The sequence below is a fragment of the Ricinus communis genome, chromosome 10, assembly GCF_019578655.1.
Source record: "Ricinus communis isolate WT05 ecotype wild-type chromosome 10, ASM1957865v1, whole genome shotgun sequence".
NCBI classification, from domain to species: domain Eukaryota; kingdom Viridiplantae; phylum Streptophyta; class Magnoliopsida; order Malpighiales; family Euphorbiaceae; genus Ricinus; species Ricinus communis.
The window spans coordinates 5,442,611-5,465,361 of record NC_063265.1 but is presented as its reverse complement, the minus strand read 5'-3'; the positions used below and the strand labels follow the sequence as shown (position 1 = coordinate 5,465,361).

General features: G+C 34.1%; 4 protein-coding genes and 1 non-coding gene across 11 annotated transcripts; 3 read left to right on the top strand and 2 right to left on the bottom strand.

The window, feature by feature from the left end:
- The first annotated feature begins 397 nt into the window (after positions 1-397).
- Positions 398-6,568, top strand: LOC8273471 (OVARIAN TUMOR DOMAIN-containing deubiquitinating enzyme 3). 6 transcript variants are annotated; one of them, XM_048369763.1, is made up of 9 exons: positions 398-757; positions 867-1,005; positions 1,097-1,181; positions 1,266-1,329; positions 1,519-1,624; positions 1,723-1,777; positions 3,474-3,527; positions 5,894-5,935; positions 6,008-6,568. In XM_048369763.1, the coding sequence occupies exons 1-9, from the start codon at positions 736-738 to the stop codon at positions 6,149-6,151; spliced, it is 711 nt and encodes a 236-aa protein (XP_048225720.1). In that variant the 5' UTR covers positions 398-735; the 3' UTR covers positions 6,152-6,568. The 6 variants fall into 6 exon arrangements, 5 of the variants coding, with proteins under 5 accessions (XP_048225720.1, XP_048225719.1, XP_025014677.1 ...); XR_007214300.1 differs by lacking the exon at positions 5,894-5,935 and adding an exon at positions 5,187-5,332 and having other exon boundaries at positions 604-757; positions 1,094-1,181; positions 6,008-6,086; XM_048369762.1 differs by having other exon boundaries at positions 604-757; positions 1,094-1,181.
- Positions 545-617, bottom strand: TRNAE-CUC. The gene has a single exon. It is a non-coding gene; the product is annotated as a tRNA-Glu (tRNA).
- A 1,149-nt stretch (positions 6,569-7,717) lies between the features above and the next one.
- Positions 7,718-12,929, top strand: LOC8273443 (ataxin-3 homolog). Its single transcript, XM_002527820.4, has 3 exons — positions 7,718-7,855; positions 9,027-9,272; positions 12,154-12,929. The coding sequence occupies exons 2-3, from the start codon at positions 9,030-9,032 to the stop codon at positions 12,709-12,711; spliced, it is 801 nt and encodes a 266-aa protein (XP_002527866.1). The 5' UTR covers positions 7,718-7,855; positions 9,027-9,029; the 3' UTR covers positions 12,712-12,929.
- Positions 12,930-13,492: 563 nt separating this feature from the next.
- Positions 13,493-16,198, top strand: LOC8273444 (reticulon-like protein B12). The gene is made up of 4 exons (XM_002527821.4): positions 13,493-14,022; positions 14,382-14,562; positions 15,427-15,638; positions 15,735-16,198. Exons 1-4 carry the CDS (start codon positions 13,956-13,958, stop codon positions 15,902-15,904), a joined length of 630 nt encoding a protein of 209 aa, XP_002527867.1. The 5' UTR covers positions 13,493-13,955; the 3' UTR covers positions 15,905-16,198.
- A 1,723-nt stretch (positions 16,199-17,921) lies between these two features.
- Positions 17,922-21,868, bottom strand: LOC8273445 (E3 ubiquitin-protein ligase HAKAI homolog). Of its 2 annotated transcripts, XM_015724592.3 has the most exons (5): positions 21,599-21,868; positions 21,065-21,348; positions 20,066-20,124; positions 18,972-19,138; positions 17,922-18,869 (listed from the first exon to the last, which is right to left on the bottom strand). In XM_015724592.3, exons 2-5 carry the CDS (start codon positions 21,317-21,319, stop codon positions 17,998-18,000), a joined length of 1,353 nt encoding a protein of 450 aa, XP_015580078.1. In that variant the 5' UTR covers positions 21,320-21,348; positions 21,599-21,868; the 3' UTR covers positions 17,922-17,997. The 2 variants fall into 2 exon arrangements, with proteins under 2 accessions (XP_015580078.1, XP_002527868.1); XM_002527822.4 differs by having other exon boundaries at positions 17,922-19,138; positions 21,599-21,867.
- Positions 21,869-22,751: the final 883 nt, after the last annotated feature.

The following is a 22,751-nucleotide window of genomic DNA, read 5'->3' as shown; positions in this document are numbered from 1 at the left end:
CATTAAACTATTCACTGTTAGTTCATTATTTGAGTTATCCCTTTAAGAGTTAAAACACCGTTTACTTTTTATTTTTATGTGTAAATTTCTCTATGTATCATAACTTATTATCAGTTAAAGAATACATAAAAAATACAAACCTTTACCTTATATTTTAAATCACCTCATGAATTTTAAGCATTTATAAGCATATAAAAATTCAAATATATATATATATATATATATATTATATATATATATATATATAATATTAAGATTGTACTTAAATAACAAAAAAAAAAAAATCCAATTCAAATGCGGATGAAGAGTATTTGTATTGTTAATAACATCCTTACCAATGAAGTTGCACCAAGAAAAAAAGAAAAAAAGAAGGGTATTGTCAAGTGCGTTTGTTGGGTTAGGTAATCTGCCGATCATATTCAACGTTACCATGCAAAAGATTGGAAATAAATTATAGAAAACTCAGAATAAAAGATTTGAAAGAAAAGGAAAAGAATTTTACCACTTGTTTAAGAAAAAGAAAAAAAGAAAACAAAATATGTAATTCCGTTGCCGGGAATCGAACCCGGGTCTTTCGGGTGAGAGCCGAATATCCTAACCGACTAGACTACAACGGATTATTGATTTTATAATTCGTAGTTTTTCTGAAACGCAATTGACAATCTGTAGCTTTCCTTATCGCGGTGCCATATTTCCAGTTTCACTGTCCAGTGCACTATTTTTGAGCAAATTTTCATGGCGGCGAAACCTGTAAACGGTATATACTTCAGAAAATAAAAGGACATATAAAATGTAATGAATTAGAATTGATAGTGCTGTGTTATGGATCTTCTTCCCCTCTGACACGTGGTTGTAATCATATGCAGACAAGAATATCCTGGAGCAACTTAAACATGGAGTTGCTAAATTCGAGATTGTGTCTTCGCCAGATCCTTCAATCTCCACTTGGACTCCTTTCTTTGCACACACCAGCCATCGCTTCTTTGCTAGGATTGGACCATCGCTGTTAGTTCTTTTTTTTTTTAAAAAAAAAATTATAAAATAATTTAGACATTTATATTTGTTAATTATTGCATTTGTTTTCGTTAATTAGAAGTAGTGGATCACCGGCAACGAAAAAATTGGAACGCTATTCAGTTCAGAAGGTTACCGGGGATGGCCGGTGTCTATTCCGTGCACTGGTATTTATCAATTTTATGTAGCTTGGTATAGGTTCTTTTCAATGATATGTAGAGTAGTGATAATTTTTAATATTATGAAATTAGGTCAAAGGAATGGCTCTCAATAAGGGTGTCTCACTTAATCCACGTGAAGAAAGAGATGATGCAGGTACAGTTTTATGTGCAATTTAATTTAAATTGTCTTGAAATCTTATGCTGTTAAATTTGATCAGAGTATGTGCTAAAGCTGTTAAGTGGTATATAATACTTGTGTTTTATGGAAGAGATTGATAATTATGTATTGATATTACATTGGTATCAAGAAAATAAAATAAAATAAAATTTTATTTTATTTCAGATGATCTACGAATGGCTGTGAAGGAGGTTTTATGTAATGGTGATAAAGAACGCCGGCAGTATGAAGAAGCTCTGATTGCCATCAGCGTTGATGAGTCTTTGAAACGGTTAGTCCTCAATAACAGTATGGAGATGACTATGCATTTAGGCGTTTTAATGTATGCTTTTGTTATATCTCAACGTGTTTGTTGATGCCTTTCCACAGTTATTGTCAACGCATTGGGCGCCCTGATTTTTGGGGAGGAGAGTCAGAGCTATTGGTTAGTGCTCTTTTTTATGCATGTTTTTACTTGAATCATTTATTCTAATTCTTGCCCTCTTCATTCTTTCATTTTATTTGTGATTGCATTAGCCTCCAGAAGAAAGATTTTTGCTTTCTAATCAGGAATGCACCTGTTAATAATTTTCAGACACCACACTCATTTAGACCTAAGAATATATGCAACTGAAGAGATTGAAGACACAAGTAGTTTTCCGTGGTCGAACAATGTGCCAACTTCCAGGAGCTGCCTATGTCTTTCACTGTGAAGGAGAAAAATTACTAATTTGCAACTGCAAATCTTAGAAATATTTTGTAAGGGCGCATTAAAACCTGAAAGTACAAAATGCCACCTATAATAAAAGATGCCCCAGGTGTTAAAATCTGTTATTCCAGTTGGGATGTAGGGTATTGATGGGCATGAGCAAATTCTGGTTAGTTTACCTAGTTCCTTAGGATTTCTAAGTGTACAATATCTTCTCTAAAACTGAGCCAAGATATCGTTAGTACTTGTCAAGGTGATATGCTGTTAATAGTTCATATCAAGAACATTAATTACTTTGTTGACTGCTTTATTTGGTTTTGCATTGATATGGACATGAAGATATGAGTTACCTACACTTTGTACTTTCTAGGACTATTTACCATTTCAACTTTGGTTGAGTGGTCTAAAATAGGATGAGAACTTTGCCTTACTAATGATATTATGGTTGGCAAACCATGTCATTGATAGGTTCTAAGTATTAAATTTATCACAGAATTATGGAGTTTGTGTCAGGAGGTTGACTTAGGTTTTAGAGTGAGAAAACCAATGTGAACTATGGAGGCTGCATATTTGACGTGAACGGTAAATCCGGTTTGGAGCAGCTACCCTTGAAAGATTGAGAGAGAAGGAGGAGTTGAATTAAGCAAAAGTTCCTTCTAAGAAGGAAGTTACCCCAGGCGAATGTGCCTTCTCAAGGACTCCTACTTTATCTATCAAACCTTCGAAGTTGCATGGATATTTCTAGGACTTCTTTTCCCTCATTCAGCGATCGCAGTGCTTGGAAATTCAAAAATGCAAGAATTCAATTCAATTAAATTCTGTCTAGTCAATCCTCTATGTTTGAAAAAGTGCTAAAGTTCAGTTCTCTCATTCAACTTACAAGACCAAGACATGTTGCAAAAATTGAAATCATGCCACAAGTCACATGATTTTGCTAGAATTCAATTGAATTGAATTGTTTACATGATTTATTTCAAACAAGCTCTATTCATTATTAAAATGGGAAGAAAACAACTTTCTGAATGAGATGCTTGCTAATGAAAGTAAAAATATTATAGTATATTATATAATACTAGAACCTTTCATTTGTTAAGTAGCAAGTTACATAATGATCAAACTAGAATAATTTACGTAAAAAGCTTAAATGACACAATCAATTTTTCAATCAATATAATTCGTAAAACATTGTTTGTCATTGATTGCATCAAAGAAGGAGCAGAGTAAAATTGACAATTAAATCTTTAGCTAGTGCCTTTTAGATAACAATGCAAATTCTGTCAAATGCACCATGAAATAAAGTGCTCATTTGCTCTCTTGCTTCATCTCTCTAAGGTGTGGGGATGTGCTTTCATATTGACTTTGCAATTAAACAGAAGCCTCTTTGCAGTTCTGTCTAAACAAATGCTAACCAATGACCCCGACACTGAATCAGGTCCTGTCGAAGTTATGCAGTCAACCAGTCATTGTTTACATTCCGGAGCATGAGGTATGTTTGTTTCCCTTTAGTTTCTTTCCAGTTACGATTTCCAGCCATTGAACTTGTGTAACTTAAGGGCCAGGGCCTACTCTCTCTCTCTCTCTGTCTCTCTCTCTCTTCCCATCTTTCTCAAATACTTTAAAATGTTGCATAAACAGCAAATATAAAACTCAGAGAAAAAAGATGTGAATGCCTGTTTACAGCTCATCCAGTTGGTATTATAGGCAAGAGTCCTTTGTGCATGTTTTCAGTCTAATTATCCTATGGTACTTAAGCAAGTCTAATAATCTGGTCGGAGTCTGGAATGCTAAATCAGTGCCAGGCCTTTCTGGCCATCTTGTATGCAAAGGAATCTGCACCCCTTGTTATCTAAGCTTCTTGAAATTGATGGTTGATTCACAATAGGCGATCAAATCATGCTTTCTGGAAGAATTGTACTCCATTTTTTTATTTTTGACTGTCTAATCCTCTCTCCGTGTAAGTCTTTTTAATTTTTCATATTTGATAAGGTGTAAGATACTATACTACTACTACTAATACTAATTGTACATATGTGTCCATTCATCTACCAATGCTTGTGCAAAGTGCAATATCATCTTGTCAAAACTGTGCCCCTCATAGACTCAGAGGCAAGCAACTTCACTAGTTGCATAGCTCAAAGGAAGCGGTAAGGCGCAAAAAAGGAGCGAGCGCCTTAGTGAAAGTTAGACCTAAATTTTGTTTTCCACTTATAATTAGAATTGGATTGATGCAAGTTGGGCCTCACTACTATTAGACGTTATTACTTCAAGAAATGCAAAGAATATTGAATAAGGGTTTGTATAAGTCAAAACATATCTTCTCAAAAGAGGGGTATACACCTAAAGTACTTCGACATGAGTAAGAGATAGATTTTAAAGAAGACGATAAAGGTTTCAACCATGAGGAAATTGAGGAATTTAATAGAGAAGAAGATGAAGAAGAGGATGATTGTATTGAGCTTAACTATCATGAATCGTTGTCTTATGGAACATGCTTTGGGAATTATAGTTATTTAGTAGGATTATAAGTCTATAATTATGGTTTTATATCTCTTGAACGCATTTCTTTCTAGTTTTTGTAATGGACTTAGATTTAAAAAACAGTGGTACCTAGTTTATGAGTTTATGCATGTTTTATATTAAATCTTATTAGCTATATTGTATGAACTTTTTCCTTTTTGAGCCTCACCTTGATAAGGTGCGCGCTTGCGCCTTGCACCTAGCTTGAGGACCTCTTTGCACCTTGATGTGCCTTGTGCTTTTATAACTATGCGACTATCTACGGCATGCTAACTCAAGATAAGACTTCGCTTGCAGTAATTATATTTGAAGAACATCGACTCAGGAAAGTACCCTCAGATACACTGCATGTTATTTGTTTTTTGTGCACATGGGATGAGAACTACAATCCACTTGCATTCTCTATCTGTTCTTCAAAATTGCAGAACATTGTTTCATCATATCTTGATGAGAATGGCACATTCTGTTGTTGTCACACTTGCTTTCACTTTAGTTTGCCCCATATATTTGTGTTGTATTTCTCCCTTGGGGAATAAAGCTAAGCTTCTATCCTATTGCTCTGAGCCATCAATCAAAGAACTGCGGATTCAATAATTAAATTGCTAATCATCTTTCTTTAAATGTGCAGCACGGAAGATGAGTTGCATTTTGTTCACTGATAAAAAAAGATATTTCCATATGCTCATGATGTTACTTTATGTTTGGGCAACTGTAAGGTAGGCCACAAATTGGGAGAATTTGCACCTACTGTAAATTTCAGGGGAAGAAAGCAAGGTGTGTAGGCGGATTGACTCATCAAGTTCCTGTTGAAATAGATCCATAGTGGAAAATAGGAGGGAAGAAAAATAGAGCGGGAATAATTTCTCGTTTTCAGGGAGAGGGTGAAAAATAATCTGGAAGTTCATTTTCCATTCTATACTTTCTCCCTATTTTGGAGGCAAATTTTTTTTTTCAAAAAAAAAATTTGAAGTAAATGAGGGGGGAAAATAAAGGGTAGATTCCACTCTTTATTTTTCGTCCATCACAAGAGGGTAGAATTCACGTTTTAATTTCCATATCTTCCGTCTATGTATAACTTCCCAAGCATAGCGTTAAAGATTTTACTATCCTATAGTTATTGGTAAGAGTTGGTTACAAACTCTCTGTTACGTCTATGTGCATGTGCTATCATTGTCGCATATCAAGTCTGAGATTTCTGTCTGCATGCAGAAATGTTGCTACTTGTTGCTTGCAATAAGATCACATTGATTTAAGGGCTTTGCTTAAAATTGATGCTTATGGCATTTCATCTAGTAATACATTCTGTATCAAGATTTTGAATTTGTCAAATTGCAGTTTCTTACAATAAATGGAAAAGCTTTGATTAAAAGAAATGATGTAAGCATTTTTTTGTTTCAACTTAGATGTAAGATGGTACTTCTCATCTAATAACAATTCTCATGACTGCAGCATACAAGGAGCGGATGGGGTTCTGGCTTTATTCCCATAGCAGAATATGGAACTGAGTTTCGCAAGGGCATGAAAAAGGGAAAACCAAGGAAAGTTGTGAGGCTACTGTACAATGGTAAGAACCATTATGACCTGCTTTTCTAAGACTTCTTCTGCAAGGGAGGAAGGATGTATAAGATCGATATTTGCCGAGGAAACAGATGGCAATTCCAGTTTGTATTATTAATACTATGCTACCCAAGGAGATTAGAAGTTGTGTCGTGATGACAAATGAACACCCTGATGCAAATTCGTCTGGTCTTGCTCATTGAGACTACAAAGATTCTATTCTTCTGTTTTTTGAAGGGTGGTGATAAGAGCAGCTCCAAACAGAAAACAGTCTGACTATGCTACTTATGTTTGATAGACAGAAAACAAATGACATTGATTTTTCTGTAGCACTACTTTCTTCTCTTTTTTAATTACTATTATTATTATTACCATTGTTATCTGTTTATGCGATGTAAACTTGCTGATACATTTCACTTTGTGAAGAAAAAGCCTCAACTCCACTTGATACAATCGAGTACGGGAATCTACTTTCAGAAGTACAGTTTTTAATTTTCTCCGGAATTTATCGAAATTCCCGTTAATACATTTTTATTTCACATTTGCAAGGATTATGAAACTCCCAATATTAGGCCAAAGGTACAAATTGGACCCTTAACTGTGCCTTGTGTAACAATTCACCTGATATTTTCTGTTTTCTTTTGTTCCTGATTGGAACTTTTCTTTAAAACTCCGTACATATCATAGACCTTTTGGTTAAATAAACATGAACTTAAGTTATTTTTTGCTTATATAGGTATGTGGGATCTATTATTTAGCTACTAAGAAATAAAATGATGTTTTTTTTTTTTTTTTTAAATAAAAGGGCTCTTTCATTAAAAATAATTAATAATTGCTTATATAGGTATGTGGGATCTATTATTTAGCTACTAAAAAATAAAATGATGTTTCTTTTTTTTTTAAATAAAAGGACTCTTTTATTAAAAATAATTAATAAGTATAACTTGTAATAGATAAGTAAATTTGATTACATTCAAGAAATTCATATTAATCTAGATATAAAAATGAGTTTTTCCTTTGAACTTTATCAATTGTGTTGACAAAAATAATTATATACAACATTTTGGCTGTAAAATTTGACTACATTCAAGAATACATGTTAATCTTGTTATAAAATGAGTTTTTTCTCTGAACTTTATTTATTGTATTGACATAACAATTATATATAACATTTTAGGTGCGATTGTCTATTTTCGATTTTTATATTTGACGATTTTAATTTTTTAATTATTAGAATCAAATTTATCCTAAATCTTATAATAAAAGACAAACAAATTCTTATTAAGAAAATAAAATAAAATATTTATAATATTTAATCAAAAAAAATAACACACGACTAAGAAAAGTAAATATAAAATAATATCTTAAACGAATTTCTAATCAACTAAATTTATTTTCATTGTTGAAAAATCTTGATTTAACTTCGAATATTAAAACTTTAACAACTATAAATTTATTTTTTTTATATTTTTTAGTTATTATCTATTTATTCAAATTTATTGTTAAAAAAATATAAAAAATTTTACAATTAAAATTTATAAACTATGACCAACTCATATAAAATAAAATAAACAATATGATTTGGTTATTTTATTGCGACCGAAAACACACTATTAAAGAGAAAAAGAAAAAAGAGTAAGCAGTGAAGAATTAGAGTTAGCTATCGTGGATATGGCAGAAAGAAAAAGTAAATAAGAGATCTCTGACGGCTGGGGTTGGACAAGGAATTAATAAAATGATGTTAGATAATTATTCCCTCTTTTCTTCTGAAGTCTTCTTCTTCTTCTTCTTTATTTCTTTCTCCCACTCCATTTTTTCTATCTTCTTTATACCTTTCCTGTTATCATACAGGTTTCTTTGCATATGGAATTGGGTTTTCGGGATTTTAGGTTTCAATGGTTTTCCTTTTCTGCTTGATTTGGTGGAAATAGGATTTTAGTTTGAGTTTAATTAAATTTTGTATTGTTTGTTGATTTCTATTTATGTTGGTTTCAGTTTAGTCAGTGATTTTTAGCTTTGTTTTCCTCTTACTTTGATATGTTGATGTAGTAAAGTTAGGGTTTTTTTTTCTTTGGATAACAATTTTTTTATTAATTTTAATAACAATGGGTCATATATATATATATATATATATTTTGATACAGTGGAAAAAGCTACCGTAAGAAAATAAAAGGGTAACAAAATTAATTAATAGTAGCACTAAGAGAAACACTTCTTTGCCACATAAACCCCTAACTGATGGTTGATTAGGAACTGCTGAAGACTAGGCAGAGAGAAAGACAACCTCTTCGCCCTTTCTTATTAGACAAAGGCTGCATTAAATAATTGAAATGAACCTTTCAATAACTAATTGATTATTTGAAAATAGAACAGAAAAGGAGTATAGGAGTTGGCATTAATATAATATTGATTGATTTTTAGCAGCTGACTAATGGGTCTTGCATATCCACATCGGTAAAACTATTTTAAAGTTTATATCAATTTTAAAAGAAAAGTTAATTTGTAATGATTTTGAAAGAAAATGTTACCTGTTGTACCCCAAAATTAGATTTTCTTAAAACTAACGGGAAAAGGTTTTCACATTTCGAGGATAAGAATATGCATTTCATTCTTTTTTCTATTTTATTTTTATATATGCATTTCGTAAATTTATTTGAACTGATCTTGATTTTTCTCTTACATAGTATTTTTTGTTTGTTTTATATTAGTTTGACGTGTAATACACGCGGCACACAGTTATAATTATAACAAACTTTTTTAAAAAGTTGAATCTTGCATACTGAACATAATAACATTAAAAAAAAGAATTTAGGGTTTTTTTTTTTGATAGAAAAGGAAAGTTTTTCTTTTTAAATAGAAGATTTTGTTATTTGAATAAAGGGACTAATTCGATTAATTTCTATTGGAAAAGAAAATGGAAGGAGTGAGCAATGGAGGGATGCTGTACCATGAGGTGCAAGAGGCAAAGCTATGTGCAGTACATTGTGTGAACACGGTGTTACAAGGACCCTTCTTCTCAGAATTTGATTTGGCGGCGCTTGCATCGGATCTTGATTGCAAGGAGCGTCAGATGATGCAAATGGGTGGCTCTTCCACCGGGGATTTTCTCTCCGTCGAGTCTCATAATGTTTCATTGGATGGTGACTTTAGTATCCAGGTTCGCTTTATTCATTGATTAGATGATAAAGTTAATGTCTTTAAATTGATAAAGCAATTCTATATAGGGATGGGTACTAAAGATTGTTTCTTTTACTCTCTGTCTCTGTATTGTAGTTCATGAGAATATGTTGCAAGGAAATTAATAGAAGGAAAGTAGTTGAATTTTAGAGTCTCACTTCTTTTTTTGTTCAGATAACTGAATTGAGTGTATCAAATCATCTAAATGAAGTGGATGCAATAATAATTAGGGTTTTGGTTAATGGTATCAGTACTTATTGTGGCAGAATGAATCATTTGAGAAAGCCAGTTGTTGGATAGCTAATGTTCAAAACTAAACGTACCTATTAATATCAGAGTTCCTATGTTTTTGGTTTAAGGTTAATTCAATTGAATTTGTGCTGAGAACAGTTTTGAACATTAGCTCAAATTCATATATGTATATGTAGAAGTTCTCTTAAATATGTTTATTGCTCTTAAGGAAGTAGAAGCAATAAGTTTACAATTATGGATCTCATTTCATTTCTTCTTCGAGTAATAGTAGAGACATTTTATGGCAAGGGATTATGACTTTAAGTTTCATTTATTTGGTTGTGTGCAAGGTATTCTTATATTTTTGGAGATTTGGTAATTATCTTTACACCACTAGTTGGAGAGAGAACTTGGAGGGGAGTGGACATATTAATCACATTGTCGGACAACATTTTCTGTTGTTTTTAATTAATAATTTGAGGCTTAGAATAGGATGCTACAAGTTTGCCAAAGATATAGGGTATACTGAAACAAATCTTTTATCTCTAGGACCAATTGATTTTTTTTTTTTTTTTGATACATACGAGGGCTGCAAACCCAAAATCACCCTTGATATCCGCGACCAAGCAACACCTACGAGATTATCCCTCAAAAACCATTAAACCTACGGGAGGATGATTGAGATTCTCTAGGACCTACAGATTTTTAACTTGGCTTATCGAAGTACAAATTAGCTGTAGGAAAACATGGATAAGTTGGAAACTAACTAATAGAACCAAAATTGAGATTAGAACTTATTACAAATGGCGTGCGGAGGGCATCTCTGTGGGTGAAATAATTTTCTGGTTGTAATGCATCATTTCTTAAGAGAGTTAATTGTGTCTGTTGGCTTTGTGTTGAATCAGTATATAGAAAATTTGTGGAAGATATTTGTAATTGTTTGGTACCCAGCTATGCATTAAGGGGGACGTCATAGTTGCATTCCAAAAGATATGAGGTTTTTCTTGGCTAGCTATTGCACGTGGCCAAGCTTCTTCACTTCTTTTTCAAAAGAATTTAGGGTCTTTTTGACATCCCACTCCCTATAGTTTGATGTTTCAGTTATATTCTAATTCCTTTTGTGTGGTTAGCTATAGGATTTTGTTGAGCCTCTAATCTATGTTCTTTCTTAAGACTTTCTTTTGCCCTTTTTAGTTGTTTTCTGTTGTTTTAGGAATAAGGTTTAAATTGGCCACTTAACTTGTTGCGTGAAGCCAAATAAGACATTTTAAACCTTTTTGGCCAATTTAATACGAAACTTACCACTTTTGGCTCATTTAACCTCAATTATAGAGAGAAAACACTGAAATGCTATTTAAAAGGAAAGTGCATGAAAATGCAATTTTATGCCATTCTTTATTCACTTTACACCTACCACCCACGCGTATAAATAGTGAGCATGTAAAAATGAAAACTCACTTTTTTTGGTCCTTATTCTATCATCCTTTAATGCTATTCGTGCTATAATAACTTCACTTCTTTGTTAACTATTTCCTTTTACTTTTTAAATAAAAGAAAGGTCCCAAATAAAAGAAGTCATTAAATCGTAAGAAAGAATGATTGGAGCACATTCATCGATTTCCTTCAATCAATTCGGTCATCTAATGGTATTAGGATAATAAATTGAAAGTGGGAGGAGGAGCAAAGTATAGACATGGAGCTGAAGGAGTCGAGCTAGCAGCAGTCATGACAATAGTAACACTAGGCATGGCATCATGGTGCTGAGGCAGAACGATGCCCATTCTTTGCCTTTGATGTCTTCATGTAATCCTCCGGCAACAGTTATAACAATACCGGTTGTGACCAACACCACCTTCTAAATTTATTTCCCTAATACTTGTTTATAGAAGAAAGAAATTTTCTTAAATTGGCTAAACAATTTCTTCATCTCTTGCTATAAACTCTATTGCCATCTTCTTTCTGAATCTTGGATCTTGAAGCTTGGTGATTTATTGTTTTTAAAGTGTTTTCTATACCGGTTATTATTCTTCTCTTAATTTTATATGTATTCTTTTTGTATTAGATTTTTTCCTAATAAAATGGAGAAAATTCAAGAAATGAAAAGTAGATCCTATTTGTCTCGGACAATAATTCTTAATAGAAGCGAATACCAATAACTCTTGATTTTTTTCTCGTACAGAATAACTAAGATGCTGGTGTCGTGTGTTTTTTTCTTTTTTCTCATAATTGGATCTGATTTTTTTAAGTAACTTAAAATTTTTACTCATTCAAATCGTGTGTGTCAAGTGCAAATCTCTCTCTACAATAGAGGTTAATTGAGCCCAAAAGTGGCATAAAAGGTCAAAGGGGCTTTTTCGGCCCTGCACAACAAGTTCAATAGCCTATTTGAACCTTATTCCTTGATTTTTCTTGGAAAGTTGAAGAAGTATCTGGGAACCTATTAGGATCAAATGCCAGTATAAAGTAGTGCTTAAAGTTTTTGCTCTATGTGAGCTGTTTTTAAATGCATGTTACATGTGCTATTTTGTTTTGTGATTAGTGTTTGAAAAATTTAATTTGTGGATGCTATACCAAACTTTTAATGTCCTTTGGAATTTATTTTATTGGTTATTTATTTATTTATTTGGCAGGTCTTAGAAAAGGCGTTAGAGGTGTGGGATTTGCAGGTCATCCCCCTGAACAGTCCAGTTGCAGAGCCTGCACAGATTGACCCTGATCTGGAAAATGCATTTATTTGCCATTTGCATGATCATTGGTTCTGTATAAGGAAAGTAAATGGGGAGTGGTATAACTTTGACAGTCTCTATGCTGCACCAGAGCACCTGTCTAAGTTTTATCTTGCAGCCTATCTAGATTCTTTGAAGAGCTCTGGTTGGAGCATTTTCCTAGTAAGAGGAAACTTCCCAAAAGAGTTTCCAATAGCATCATCAGAAGCTTCTAATGGTTATGGGCAGTGGCTATCTCCTGAAGATGCTGAGAGGATCACCAAATCGTGTTCTCAGAGAATCAATCTGACTCAACAGAATTCTGATGCAGCTGACGATGCACTTGCAGAATTTGAAGATGAGGACTTGAAGGCTGCAATAGCTGCGAGCTTGATGGATTCTTCTCAAGCTACGGCTAGTCTTGAAGCTGGTAGTAGTACTGAAACTGATAACAAAGAACATGGAGAAAAAATTTCACAATGAGAATCCGCACTTTTGGAATCAATTTTTATTAGACACTAATCCGTTTCAGCTAGGATGTTCTGCAGATGATGGAACGGTACACACATTCTTTGTACTTTTTGTTCTCACATTTACATCAAATCAACCTGAAACAAAAAGAAAACCTCTGTAAGAAACTATGCCTGTTGGATGATTGCATAATTTTGGGTTTCAAATATAGTGTTGTTTTCTCTTTTCCATTTTGGATTTCCTCATTTTTTTTCCTAGTCTTATCTGTGTGATCTTGGTTGTACGGTACAATACAAATACGAAACTGAAGGGAGCAAGTCAATAATATAATCCCCACAGCTAGTTCATTAATTTATTAAAAGTACTTCAAAGATCTTGATAAAGTTTTCTCATCGTAGGATAGTTGCGATCAAACTCTTCATATTTTGTTTTCTGCTCTCTCCTCTTACCTTGAGAGGTCCAGTGGACCTGGATTATCCTGTCTAGTTATGACTTCGAAGAGCAAATTTACCGTAGCCATTGACCCTGAAAATACAGCAGCCGTCCCATGCCGCCACAAAAGGGGCCTACACAGCCCCCTAAATACACGTCAGGGGCGAAAACAGCACAAGGACAGTTCAACATCGTTGAAGAGCTGCCACACCACATGCGAAGATATTGAGTAGTCAGATTGTGTCACTGCACAAGGAATGTCTGCCTCTATTTGCCAAATTACTTCTTTTTTTTTTTTGGTCCCATTCAGACACTCTAATTAAATAATATACAGTATGTATTCGTAACCGTATATGCATACAAGCATTTATATTCAGTATTAAAAGAAAAAGCATCTGTATTTTTTCTTTTTATACTTGTATGGTGGGAAAACTGAAAGAGCTGAAAAGGTAGAAAAAAAGCTATGGGCGGTTTGACGCCTTTTGGGCTGGAAGCAGAGACCACCATCACCATTCACCAACCCACATCTTTCTTTTTTAACAGTTATCAATCACTCTTCCATTTTTAACATATACATGGGACCTCAATGCCATTGCCAAAAATTATGACAAAATTCTTTTGTATTCGTATTTGTAGATAGAAAGTCTAGACAACCTATTTCTGTTTCCTTTTTCTTTTCTTTTCTTTTCTTTCTCTTTTTCTAATTTTCCAAGATCGTCTGCTCAAGGACATCTCTTCTTTTTTCTTTTCTTCCGCAGTTTCTTGGTGGGTTTTTAGATCTGAAGTGGGTTCAAGATTCTTTTTCTATTAGTCTTTCCATCTAAATGGGTTCATCGGGTCGATTGTTTAATAGACAAACAACTGTTCATGAGATCCTTGGAGGAGGTTTAGGTAAGCAAAAATAAAACTTTTTTGTAGTAGTAAAGACTACATTAATCTTAACTCCGTGTTGATGGGTTGCATTTTTAGGCAAGCATCATAAACGAACGCTGAAATGGTTTCAAGAAATGGCAGTCGTATGACATTAGTTAGCATTCATTCATTAGTCTGATTTCATAAATGTAGGAGAGCTCCTTCTTTACTTAAAATTTTATTTATTTATACAGTACTTCCAAAGTTTTTAATCTTGTGTTGGTTTTTCTGTGATCTTTATATTCAGAAACTCCAAATGAAGAATTAAAGATAAAAGTATGTGATCCAAATGGAGATATTTTGGGCTTTTGGCTTACAACTGTTGTTGCGTTTTACAGTTGCAGATGTGATACTGTGGAGGCAAAAGAATGTTACTGGTGGGATATTATTAGCAGCTTTAGCTTCTTGGGTGGTGTTTGAGAGATCTGGTTACACTCTGTTGTCACTTTTTTCCAGTGTTGTTCTCCTCCTTGTTGCCATTCTCTTTCTTTGGGCCAAATCTGCTGCCATTCTGAACCGGTAATTTTCAAAACATCCTTAACCAGTATTTAAGTTTACGGTTGCCTTCTTGAGTTCTGAAGAATTTGAAAATCACAAATTTTAGGAATTAAATTCTATTGTTAAATGCAAAAATCTTTTGCTATTCACCATAATCAATTGCTGGTCCTTCATTGATCTTAATTTAGCAATATTTATCTCTCTGCTTTGTTAATCTTCTTTCTAGTTTATTTATAATTTTAGGATTGGCATCTATATATCTTTCAAAGGTGGTTATTTATCAGCTTACCTCGAGCTAGGACATAAAGATGGTATCAGTCATTGCAAATGCCCTTTTTAAGGCTCACAGTGGCGACCCTAGTTGTCCTAGAAGACATGGATGTGTTGTAGAGAGTTCAACAATCCTAAAAATAGATAAATTTTGATTATGATCCCATTTCCATACAAAATCTACCAACTAATTAGGTTGAAAGCTTATGTGGTCTAGCCATATCAAACCAGAGGCAGATAGTAATGTCTTTGAGCTAGTCTGTTTACTTGCAAATGAAACTTGAATTGAAAACAAGTTGCCTGCATTTCGTTTTCTGATTGTGAGTACCAGGTATTATTTTAACTGAAAGGAACTACTAATCACTAGTTTTCTTTGAAAAGCTAGTCCTAATTCGCTAAGATTTAAGACAAATGATTTTGGGTTGAAATGGAGTTTGTGTTTATTGCTTAATGTTATCATTTGTTAGCTTTTCAGTTTAGTTTCTGCCTTCCGTTGGCATACTTTGAAATGAAATGACAAACTTTAAACTTCTGCTTGATCACACGTATTATTTCTTTATTCACTTTAAAAAACCTGGAGACTTCACCGATGCTTTTTCCCATCTCCCTGTGCAGACCTGCTCCACCTTTACCAGAGTTGCATCTATCAGAAGAAATGGCAAATGAAGTTGCATCTTTCATCCGCACTCATGTAAATGATTTCCTCTCAGTTTCCCAAGACATTGCCCTTGGTAAGGACACAAGGTTGTTCTTCAAAGTAGCTGGGTACCTGCTGCTGATATCCATTGTTGGTGGTTTAACTGATTTCGTCTCTTTGTGTTACACCAGTAAGTTTCACCTCTCTTTTGATTATAATTTTATTTTACCAGTAACCTTGCTTTTCCGTGGTTGAAATGCTGATTTTACAGTTGCCTGTGTGCTAGGTCTTGTTATCACACTCACAATTCCTGCACTCTATGAGAGGCATGAAGATTTTATTGATAAATATGTGAAGATGGGGTACGAGAAATCACAGCAGTTGTATGTGAATTTTGATGTGGAGTGTATTGGCAGAATCAGAAAATGGATATTGGAAAAGCAGAAACTAAGCTGATTTCTTTTCATCCACGTATCTTTTTCTTTCTGTCCTTGGAATTGGTTTTCTTTGCAAGGTGCCAAGGAGTGCTTGGGGTGAGCATCATCTTCTTATTGAGCTTTTGGGAGTGGGAGATTTATCTATTTCTTTCTTCTTCTTTTCTTTTATTGGCCTGTTAAAACAAATTCTTCCATTTTTGTATCTTGATTTTGTTTCCAGTCTTTCGGCATCGATAGAGAAAATGTATAGCAACTGCCACCACGAATTATAGTAAAAATTCAGAAGAAAACATTAGCTTTTCTTCTTTGTTTTTGGGGGTTTTGAGGTTTGTATAAAATCAATACTTTGGTGCTTTATTTTAGGCGGAAAATGGATTTCAAAATGAGCGACTGGAAACTAATTTTTTTATTTGGAGATTAAATAGTAAGCCATTAAAAAATGAAAATGAAGCCATGAAGCCATGAAGGTATTAAGCTAATTTGGAAGTATTAGGAGTACAGGAAGAGAAGTGACATTAATCATTCTAAGTGATAGAAAAAGAATTTTAAAAGACGAGATAGCAGGCGAGACAGAAGAGAATATTTTAGTGTAAGGTTTTGCCAGTGGAATATTTGGATGAGTGGAAAATTAGATCGAAAACAAACTGTTATCTATTTGTGTTGTGCTGTAAAATTAAAATCAAATATTTTTGTACTAAGACACTTTTAGTCGCATGGCACCTGACCGGAGTTGTGACTGTCCGGTTTACCATTGATGGAAGGCTCCAGTCCACATCGTTATAAGATACCACAGGAGCATCTCAAATCTTTTTCCTGCTTCTCTAGGCCTTTGGACCGACAGCGATTCGAGGCTATCGATTTGTATTATATCTTAAAAGACTATATACATTAGGATGTCTTGAATAATTTAGAGTCGATAATCTTTTAGGCCTGATTTGGTTGCAATACCTGTCTATATTGAGCTTTGCTGTGTTCTTAACCCTTAATAATGCCAGCTTACGTTTCTATCGGGGGAAAAAAGAAAAAGAACACTAATGTCTTATCGTCCTGTCTTGTCTCTCCATCCAAAATTCCAAACTAAGGCCGAAAACTGTCCCAAGGTAGCCTTTTCCTAGCCCTATCTTACAACTCTTATCCACCCATAAAAACTATTGAAGTCTGCACCAATATTTATAGAAATTTGAATTAAGCCCTCTTCTCGCTTCACACTATCAATAGGTACAAGAAAAAGCATAAACAAACAATGTATTTTTTAAACTTAGAATGAGACTGAGAAGCCATATTTCATGCTTTCATCTCCCAGCCAAAGATCGGGCTAATGGGTACATGCTTGTATGACTGCATTTTAGGGCTTCCATTCAATCTATCTGGATTGACAATTTTAAGAATCCCCAAAGAGACAAGAAAGAATACAGAAACAAAAAGACCCGGTAAGACCTATGCCTGTGGTTAGTTGATATAACCCGTTGAAAGCACCCATTGAAATGAAAAATGAGAACTTTGCACAACTTTCTAATTCATCAGTTCAACAGTTTTATTATTCCAAAGAAATCAATTTCTATTTTTACAAAAAGTAATCCAAGATTTTTCGTGTTATAGCTATCTGAAAATCCAGATGTTTGCAACTCTCTATTTTGTTGAGAAAGCTCTCCGCTCATAATTTGGTTAACATCATCCGTAACTCAATTCATCTAGCACCTGACAACCAATCTTACCCTCTCAAAATGGTGTGAATTTTGCATCATGGTTCTCGTCTTACTAACAAGACTACACAACTCCTGTACCCTCACATAACAGTCCCACTCATCGCCTGGGGTTATGGAAAGACTCCAATTACCAACTCATGCAAGTGTTAAAAAAAATTAGTAATTCCTGTAACAGCTAAAAGAAGTTCCCCGCCAAAATAAAAGAGAATAGACAAGATGCAGAGAGCAGGAAAGTAAAGACTATTAGCTAACTAACCAATTGAATAGAAGTCTAACCACAGAGAGAGAGAGAGAGAGAGAGAGAGAGAGAGAGGGAGGAGAGGCAGAAGAGAAGAGAAAGCAGCATAAATGAATAAAAATTCTGGTACAAAAAATTATAGTATAGCCGCAAGAAGCAAAAGTTTCTCTACTCCTGGCCACTTCCAAAGCCATCACGATTTTCATGCTGCCATCCGAAACTCTGTCCATCATGCCCCATATCACCGGAATAATACTTACCTCGTTTAGGCTGTGATGAGTGAGGCAAGGGGGGGGGAGGTGGTGGCGGATGTGGAAATGGCTGTGGTGCCAATATGCCTTTGCTGTCTCTAGCATCCATGGCATTACCACCCTGCACAGCTTCCATCCCCTTGTTAGCGGAGGGTGGGGGAGGAGGCATCATTGGTAGAACTCCTGGATTCCGCCCGTACTCACCTTGGTAAAATGCAGCATTTCCACGAGAATCTGACAGGTTTGGAAAGCCATCTGGCATTCCCTGACCTCCTGCTGCAGGTCCCATATTCCAGGGCTGAGAATAATTTGACATGAAATTCACACCTGCTGGACCTGGTGGGAAACCCAGCAAAGATCCTTGTTCTGCTCCAATTTCTGATGTTGCATCTGGCCTAGCCATCTGCCCCATCTCATAGGGAGCACCGTAAAATGGCTGAGCTCCCTCAGGTTGGAAAGGAGGAAGACCGTATTGAGGTGTCATCAGTGGATTTGAATTTATTGGTATAACAAAATTAGGTGGTTGAATGGGATGCATTGCTGGGTATTCAGGCATTGGAGTCTCTGATAAAATTCCTTGCTGCTGTTCCTGTGGTGGGCCTCCCTGCATGCTTTGTTGGAAATGATTCTGGATGCCAGGCCGGTCAAATCCAGGGGGACGACTATTGTCGGGTTGGGGATCTGATGGATAATTTTGACCTTGACCGAAAAAGGGAGGTCTTGGTTGCATCATTGGCCTAGCAAGTGGTTGCTCTCTAGACTGCTGCCTACGAGCTTTGTCTTCAGAATCTAGAGAATTTGAACCAGGCGAAATGAGTGGTCTTGTCGGAGCTCGAGCAGTAGAATCTGAGACAGAATATTGTTTAGCACTTTGAACCTCTGTGTCATTACCATTCTCTTTCTCTGCATTCGGCTGCAGAAGGTCTGCATGGCTCTCCTGAATATGGGATTCAAAGTCCGTCCTCTTCAAGAAAGATTTAAGACAGTGAGGGGCTGCACAGATGAAGATCCCCTCCATAATTTTGATTGTCTGAATTTTCTGGATACGCTCATCACAACTGTGTTCCATGAAAGATAGAAAACAACCATTTAGTTCGTTAGTCAATAACAATGCAGTGATGCAAAGAAATAGATGGCACTAATGAGCTTCCAGGGAAAAATTGCCCTAATTCGATAAGTATATGTCACATACGCTAATAGCGGCATGCTATCATCTTCTCATTGACGAATAAAGCGGATCAAGACTAATAAAGGCTTATCAATGTGAAATGGAGGCACTGGTAATTCCAGCATGTCCTGATGCCAACAGAACCACAGCACACCAAGCATTCGATTCTCTTTTCACACTTTAAGATACATGCAGCATTCCCATCATGTACGCTGAAATATATAGATATAGCTAATAAGAGACTGCTATTAGGCATCTTTTCCACTTCAAGACTCATTACATAGCTGCTAGAGAGACTTGACTACATCTTCCGTCAGTAAATAGGGATTATAAGATAGCAAACCCTTCAAACACCAACCCCACTCTCTCTCTGGAATGTATTTTAGAGGGTCGTGGTTATTTCTCAATAATGTCTAGCGGATGTCATTAGGCTCTAAATAACTTCCGTCAGGTTGAAATTCAAGGTAAACTGATTTATGGTCTATAAACAAGTACAACTTGAATGTAACTCATAATGATTTACTCCTAAAAACAAGAAGGTACCAGGAACTCCAGCCAGAGTACCTCAACAATTCTAACAATTACTTCTGAGCTACAAGCACATGTTTAACTATTTATTGTTCTAAGCAGAGAAATTATATTTAAAGGATTAAGGAGAGATTCAATGCGCATGTGTAGAACCATGATATGCAACAAGTACAGATCAAATTCTGGAAAATATGAACAAACTTTAAGCTATAACTAATGTAATAATTTGTCATAGTGAAAGTAGGTAACTTGTATATTTATTATAAATACAAGAAATATCAGATCTTACAGATAGCAGATTGAATCGCTCCTAGCACAATCAAGACAGAAAGCATGCTCGCAGGGGCTCTGCAAAAAAATGAACTAGTTAGTAAAAGGAACTAGGCTCTCCTACTCCTGCAACACTCATAGACTAGTAGCATTAATGGGAAGATCAAATTTAGACCTCGAAGGCACACATCCTGCCAAATAGGACATCAAATTATCAATAATATGTACTTTTGTGCAGGATATACAATGTAAACTTATTGAAAGGCTGCATAAATGAGGTACTTCCTTCTCCAAAAATAAACCGAGTCCAAATAAAGGAAAAGCTTGAATGACTAATAAAAGAAATTTAGACCTCAGATGTTGTAGTATCCTACTAAAGGTGTGTAGAGAGCAGAAAAAAATCAATGCTTGAAACTTAAGGGCATTCTAATATTTCCATAACTTTACAACTCAGATGAGACCATAATAGCTATAAGCCTAAGCTCCATAAGAGAACTGAAACAGGAAATGTCATTGTCATAAGGTTCCAACATGCAACTAAGTGGAAACTCGAGTATTTGAAAGAAAACATCAAAGGAATTTCTAATCTTCTGTAGAACCAGATGGGGCAAGATCAACTATTTGACCATAAAATAAGCAGTCTGACTGAAACAGGATGATAGGATCTGCCTCCTATGTATTATTTTCACAATGAATAAATTAGCCAAAAGTGAGCAAGTATTTGGAGATTACAGATATCAATGGAAGACAAATTGAGTGTTCGAGTAGCAGTATACGACCAAACATGAAGCAGTCCCTCTCTCCTCACTTTTTCCCCTCGTATAATCTTATCTAGTTTGCCTGAGTGCAACTCAAACTAGTCACAGGAATCTAAGGCAAAAAAAAAAAAAATGGCCATTTTGAATTTCTTCTAAACTATTCATTTAATTCTTCCTCACTAAACCGGACTACGAACAGTTTTGGATGAGACAATTAAAAGTGAAGTTAAAAAGCAAAGAACAAAAACCTAAAGACCTACCAGGCGTCCATAGATAGCAATAGGGAAATCACAACGAACACAAAAATGGACTCGTTCGCCAAGCTGACGTCTGGACCTGCGACCAGCGGTCTTGACAAGAGTAGCAGCAGTGGCTGCACCAATGCCTTTTGCAACTGGAAGATCAGCAAGGACAAGGTGGTCAGGACATGCAACAGTCACTGTATCAACTGGCAAGGGTTTCGCCGCACCTCCGCCACCACTCTCCGAGGATGGCTTGCTAAGCCGAATTAACATTCTTCTTCAACAATAACCTAACTAAGTAACTGCATTTAACATATCAATTAATCATTACTAATCAGATTAAGACTACTGGTTACAATCGTTTTCACAAATTCAAGTTGCCTATGAATAAACTCAGAATCTAATTAACCAAATCAAAATTCAAACAGAAAAACCCTAATCTTTGATATGATATGATCAAATCAACGTACTAAGCAGATATAAGTTATCAGGTTTTTTTTCAATTTTTGATTAACTTAATCAACCTACAAACATGTAAATAAAACCGCTTACGGGAAGATCCCAACACAAGAGTGGATGTGGAAAGGCGACGGTTTTGCGCGCCAGCGTCTAGTCGGCGTTTATCTATAAAATAAGAAAAGGAAAAACAAAAAACAAAAGAAGTTTCCAAACGACGTCTTTACTTGCTCCGCCTTCGTGCGTATTAGAATTTTACAGACTGCTGGACCCAAAACGGCAAAAGGTACAGATGCATCCAATGTTATCATAACCGACCCGAGCATCCACCGTAGAGGAAGTAATTTGAGGTTAAACCGGTTTAACCGTTGTTGAACCACTGATTTTTAAATAATAATAACTAATAACTAATATATCACAATAATAAAAATAATAATAAAAAATCTATTTTCATGATGTAAATGTATATGTTACGCTTCAAAGTTAAATTTTTTTTTTTTACTTTATATAATTTTAAATTAATAAATAATAAATAATTCTTTTATTGTTAGAAATTGAATATATTTTTTATTTATTAATTTAAAATATTTTTAGAAAGATTTTATAACTTTTTTACTTTAATGTTTTGATTATTATTATTATTTATGTAGTTTTTATTTGAATCTTATAAATTTTGACGAATCTCAACGGTTTTTTTATTTATTTAAGATTTTAATTAAATTAATTTTTTTTTTATGAATCATCATTAAATCAGTTCAACTAAAATATCTACTAAATTAGTAACATGTTTGCATCAATGAATAATTATTTATAAATTTAAGATATAAATTGAATTAGAATATTTTATTTTAATAAAAAATATTACATTACAACAATAATTTTATTTAGTTATATTTTATTTAATAGCACTTAATACTGTTATTTTACTTATATAATTTTAAAATTTAATAATTATAAAATTTATAATAGGTAAATAGTTACTATTTTATTTTAATAAGTATTTAGTAATATCATTTTATTTATTGGTGCTATAATTATTATTAATTTTATGATTTAGATTTTTAGTTTAAAGTATTTTATTTTAAATATAAATACAAAAAGATAATTATATTTAGTTATATTTTATTTTAATAAATATTTAATGTTATTATTTTATTTTAATAATTTTAGATTTAATAAAAATATATATTTATTTTTTATAAAAAAATAAAATATAATCTTAAATGGCAATAATAAATATAATATTTAT

What these genes read in the sequence shown, in the direction of transcription:
- LOC8273471 (XM_048369762.1), top strand. Translation starts at nt 736, where the DNA reads ATGGCGGCGAAACCTGTAAACG. An exon ending in GTTGATGAGTCTTTGAAACG is followed by an intron (nt 1,625 to 1,722) that starts GTTAGTCCTCAA and finishes GCCTTTCCACAG; the next exon opens with TTATTGTCAACGCATTGGGC. An exon ending in TTTACATTCCGGAGCATGAG is followed by an intron (nt 3,528 to 5,893) that starts GTATGTTTGTTT and finishes GTCAAATTGCAG; the next exon opens with TTTCTTACAATAAATGGAAA.
- LOC8273443 (XM_002527820.4), top strand. Translation starts at nt 9,030, where the DNA reads ATGGAAGGAGTGAGCAATGGAGGGATGCTGTACCATGAGGTGCAAGAG. An exon ending in ATGGTGACTTTAGTATCCAG is followed by an intron (nt 9,273 to 12,153) that starts GTTCGCTTTATT and finishes TTTATTTGGCAG; the next exon opens with GTCTTAGAAAAGGCGTTAGA.
- LOC8273444 (XM_002527821.4), top strand. Translation starts at nt 13,956, where the DNA reads ATGGGTTCATCGGGTCGATTGTTTAATAGACAAACAACTGTTCATGAG. An exon ending in TCTGCTGCCATTCTGAACCG is followed by an intron (nt 14,563 to 15,426) that starts GTAATTTTCAAA and finishes CTCCCTGTGCAG; the next exon opens with ACCTGCTCCACCTTTACCAG. An exon ending in CGTCTCTTTGTGTTACACCA is followed by an intron (nt 15,639 to 15,734) that starts GTAAGTTTCACC and finishes CCTGTGTGCTAG; the next exon opens with GTCTTGTTATCACACTCACA.
- LOC8273445 (XM_002527822.4), bottom strand. Translation starts at nt 21,319, where the DNA reads ATGTTAATTCGGCTTAGCAAGCCATCCTCGGAGAGTGGTGGCGGAGGT. An exon ending in TTGCTATCTATGGACGCCTG is followed by an intron (nt 20,125 to 21,064) that starts GTAGGTCTTTAG and finishes ATTTTTTTGCAG; the next exon opens with AGCCCCTGCGAGCATGCTTT. An exon ending in AGCGATTCAATCTGCTATCT is followed by an intron (nt 19,139 to 20,065) that starts GTAAGATCTGAT and finishes CATGGAACACAG; the next exon opens with TTGTGATGAGCGTATCCAGA.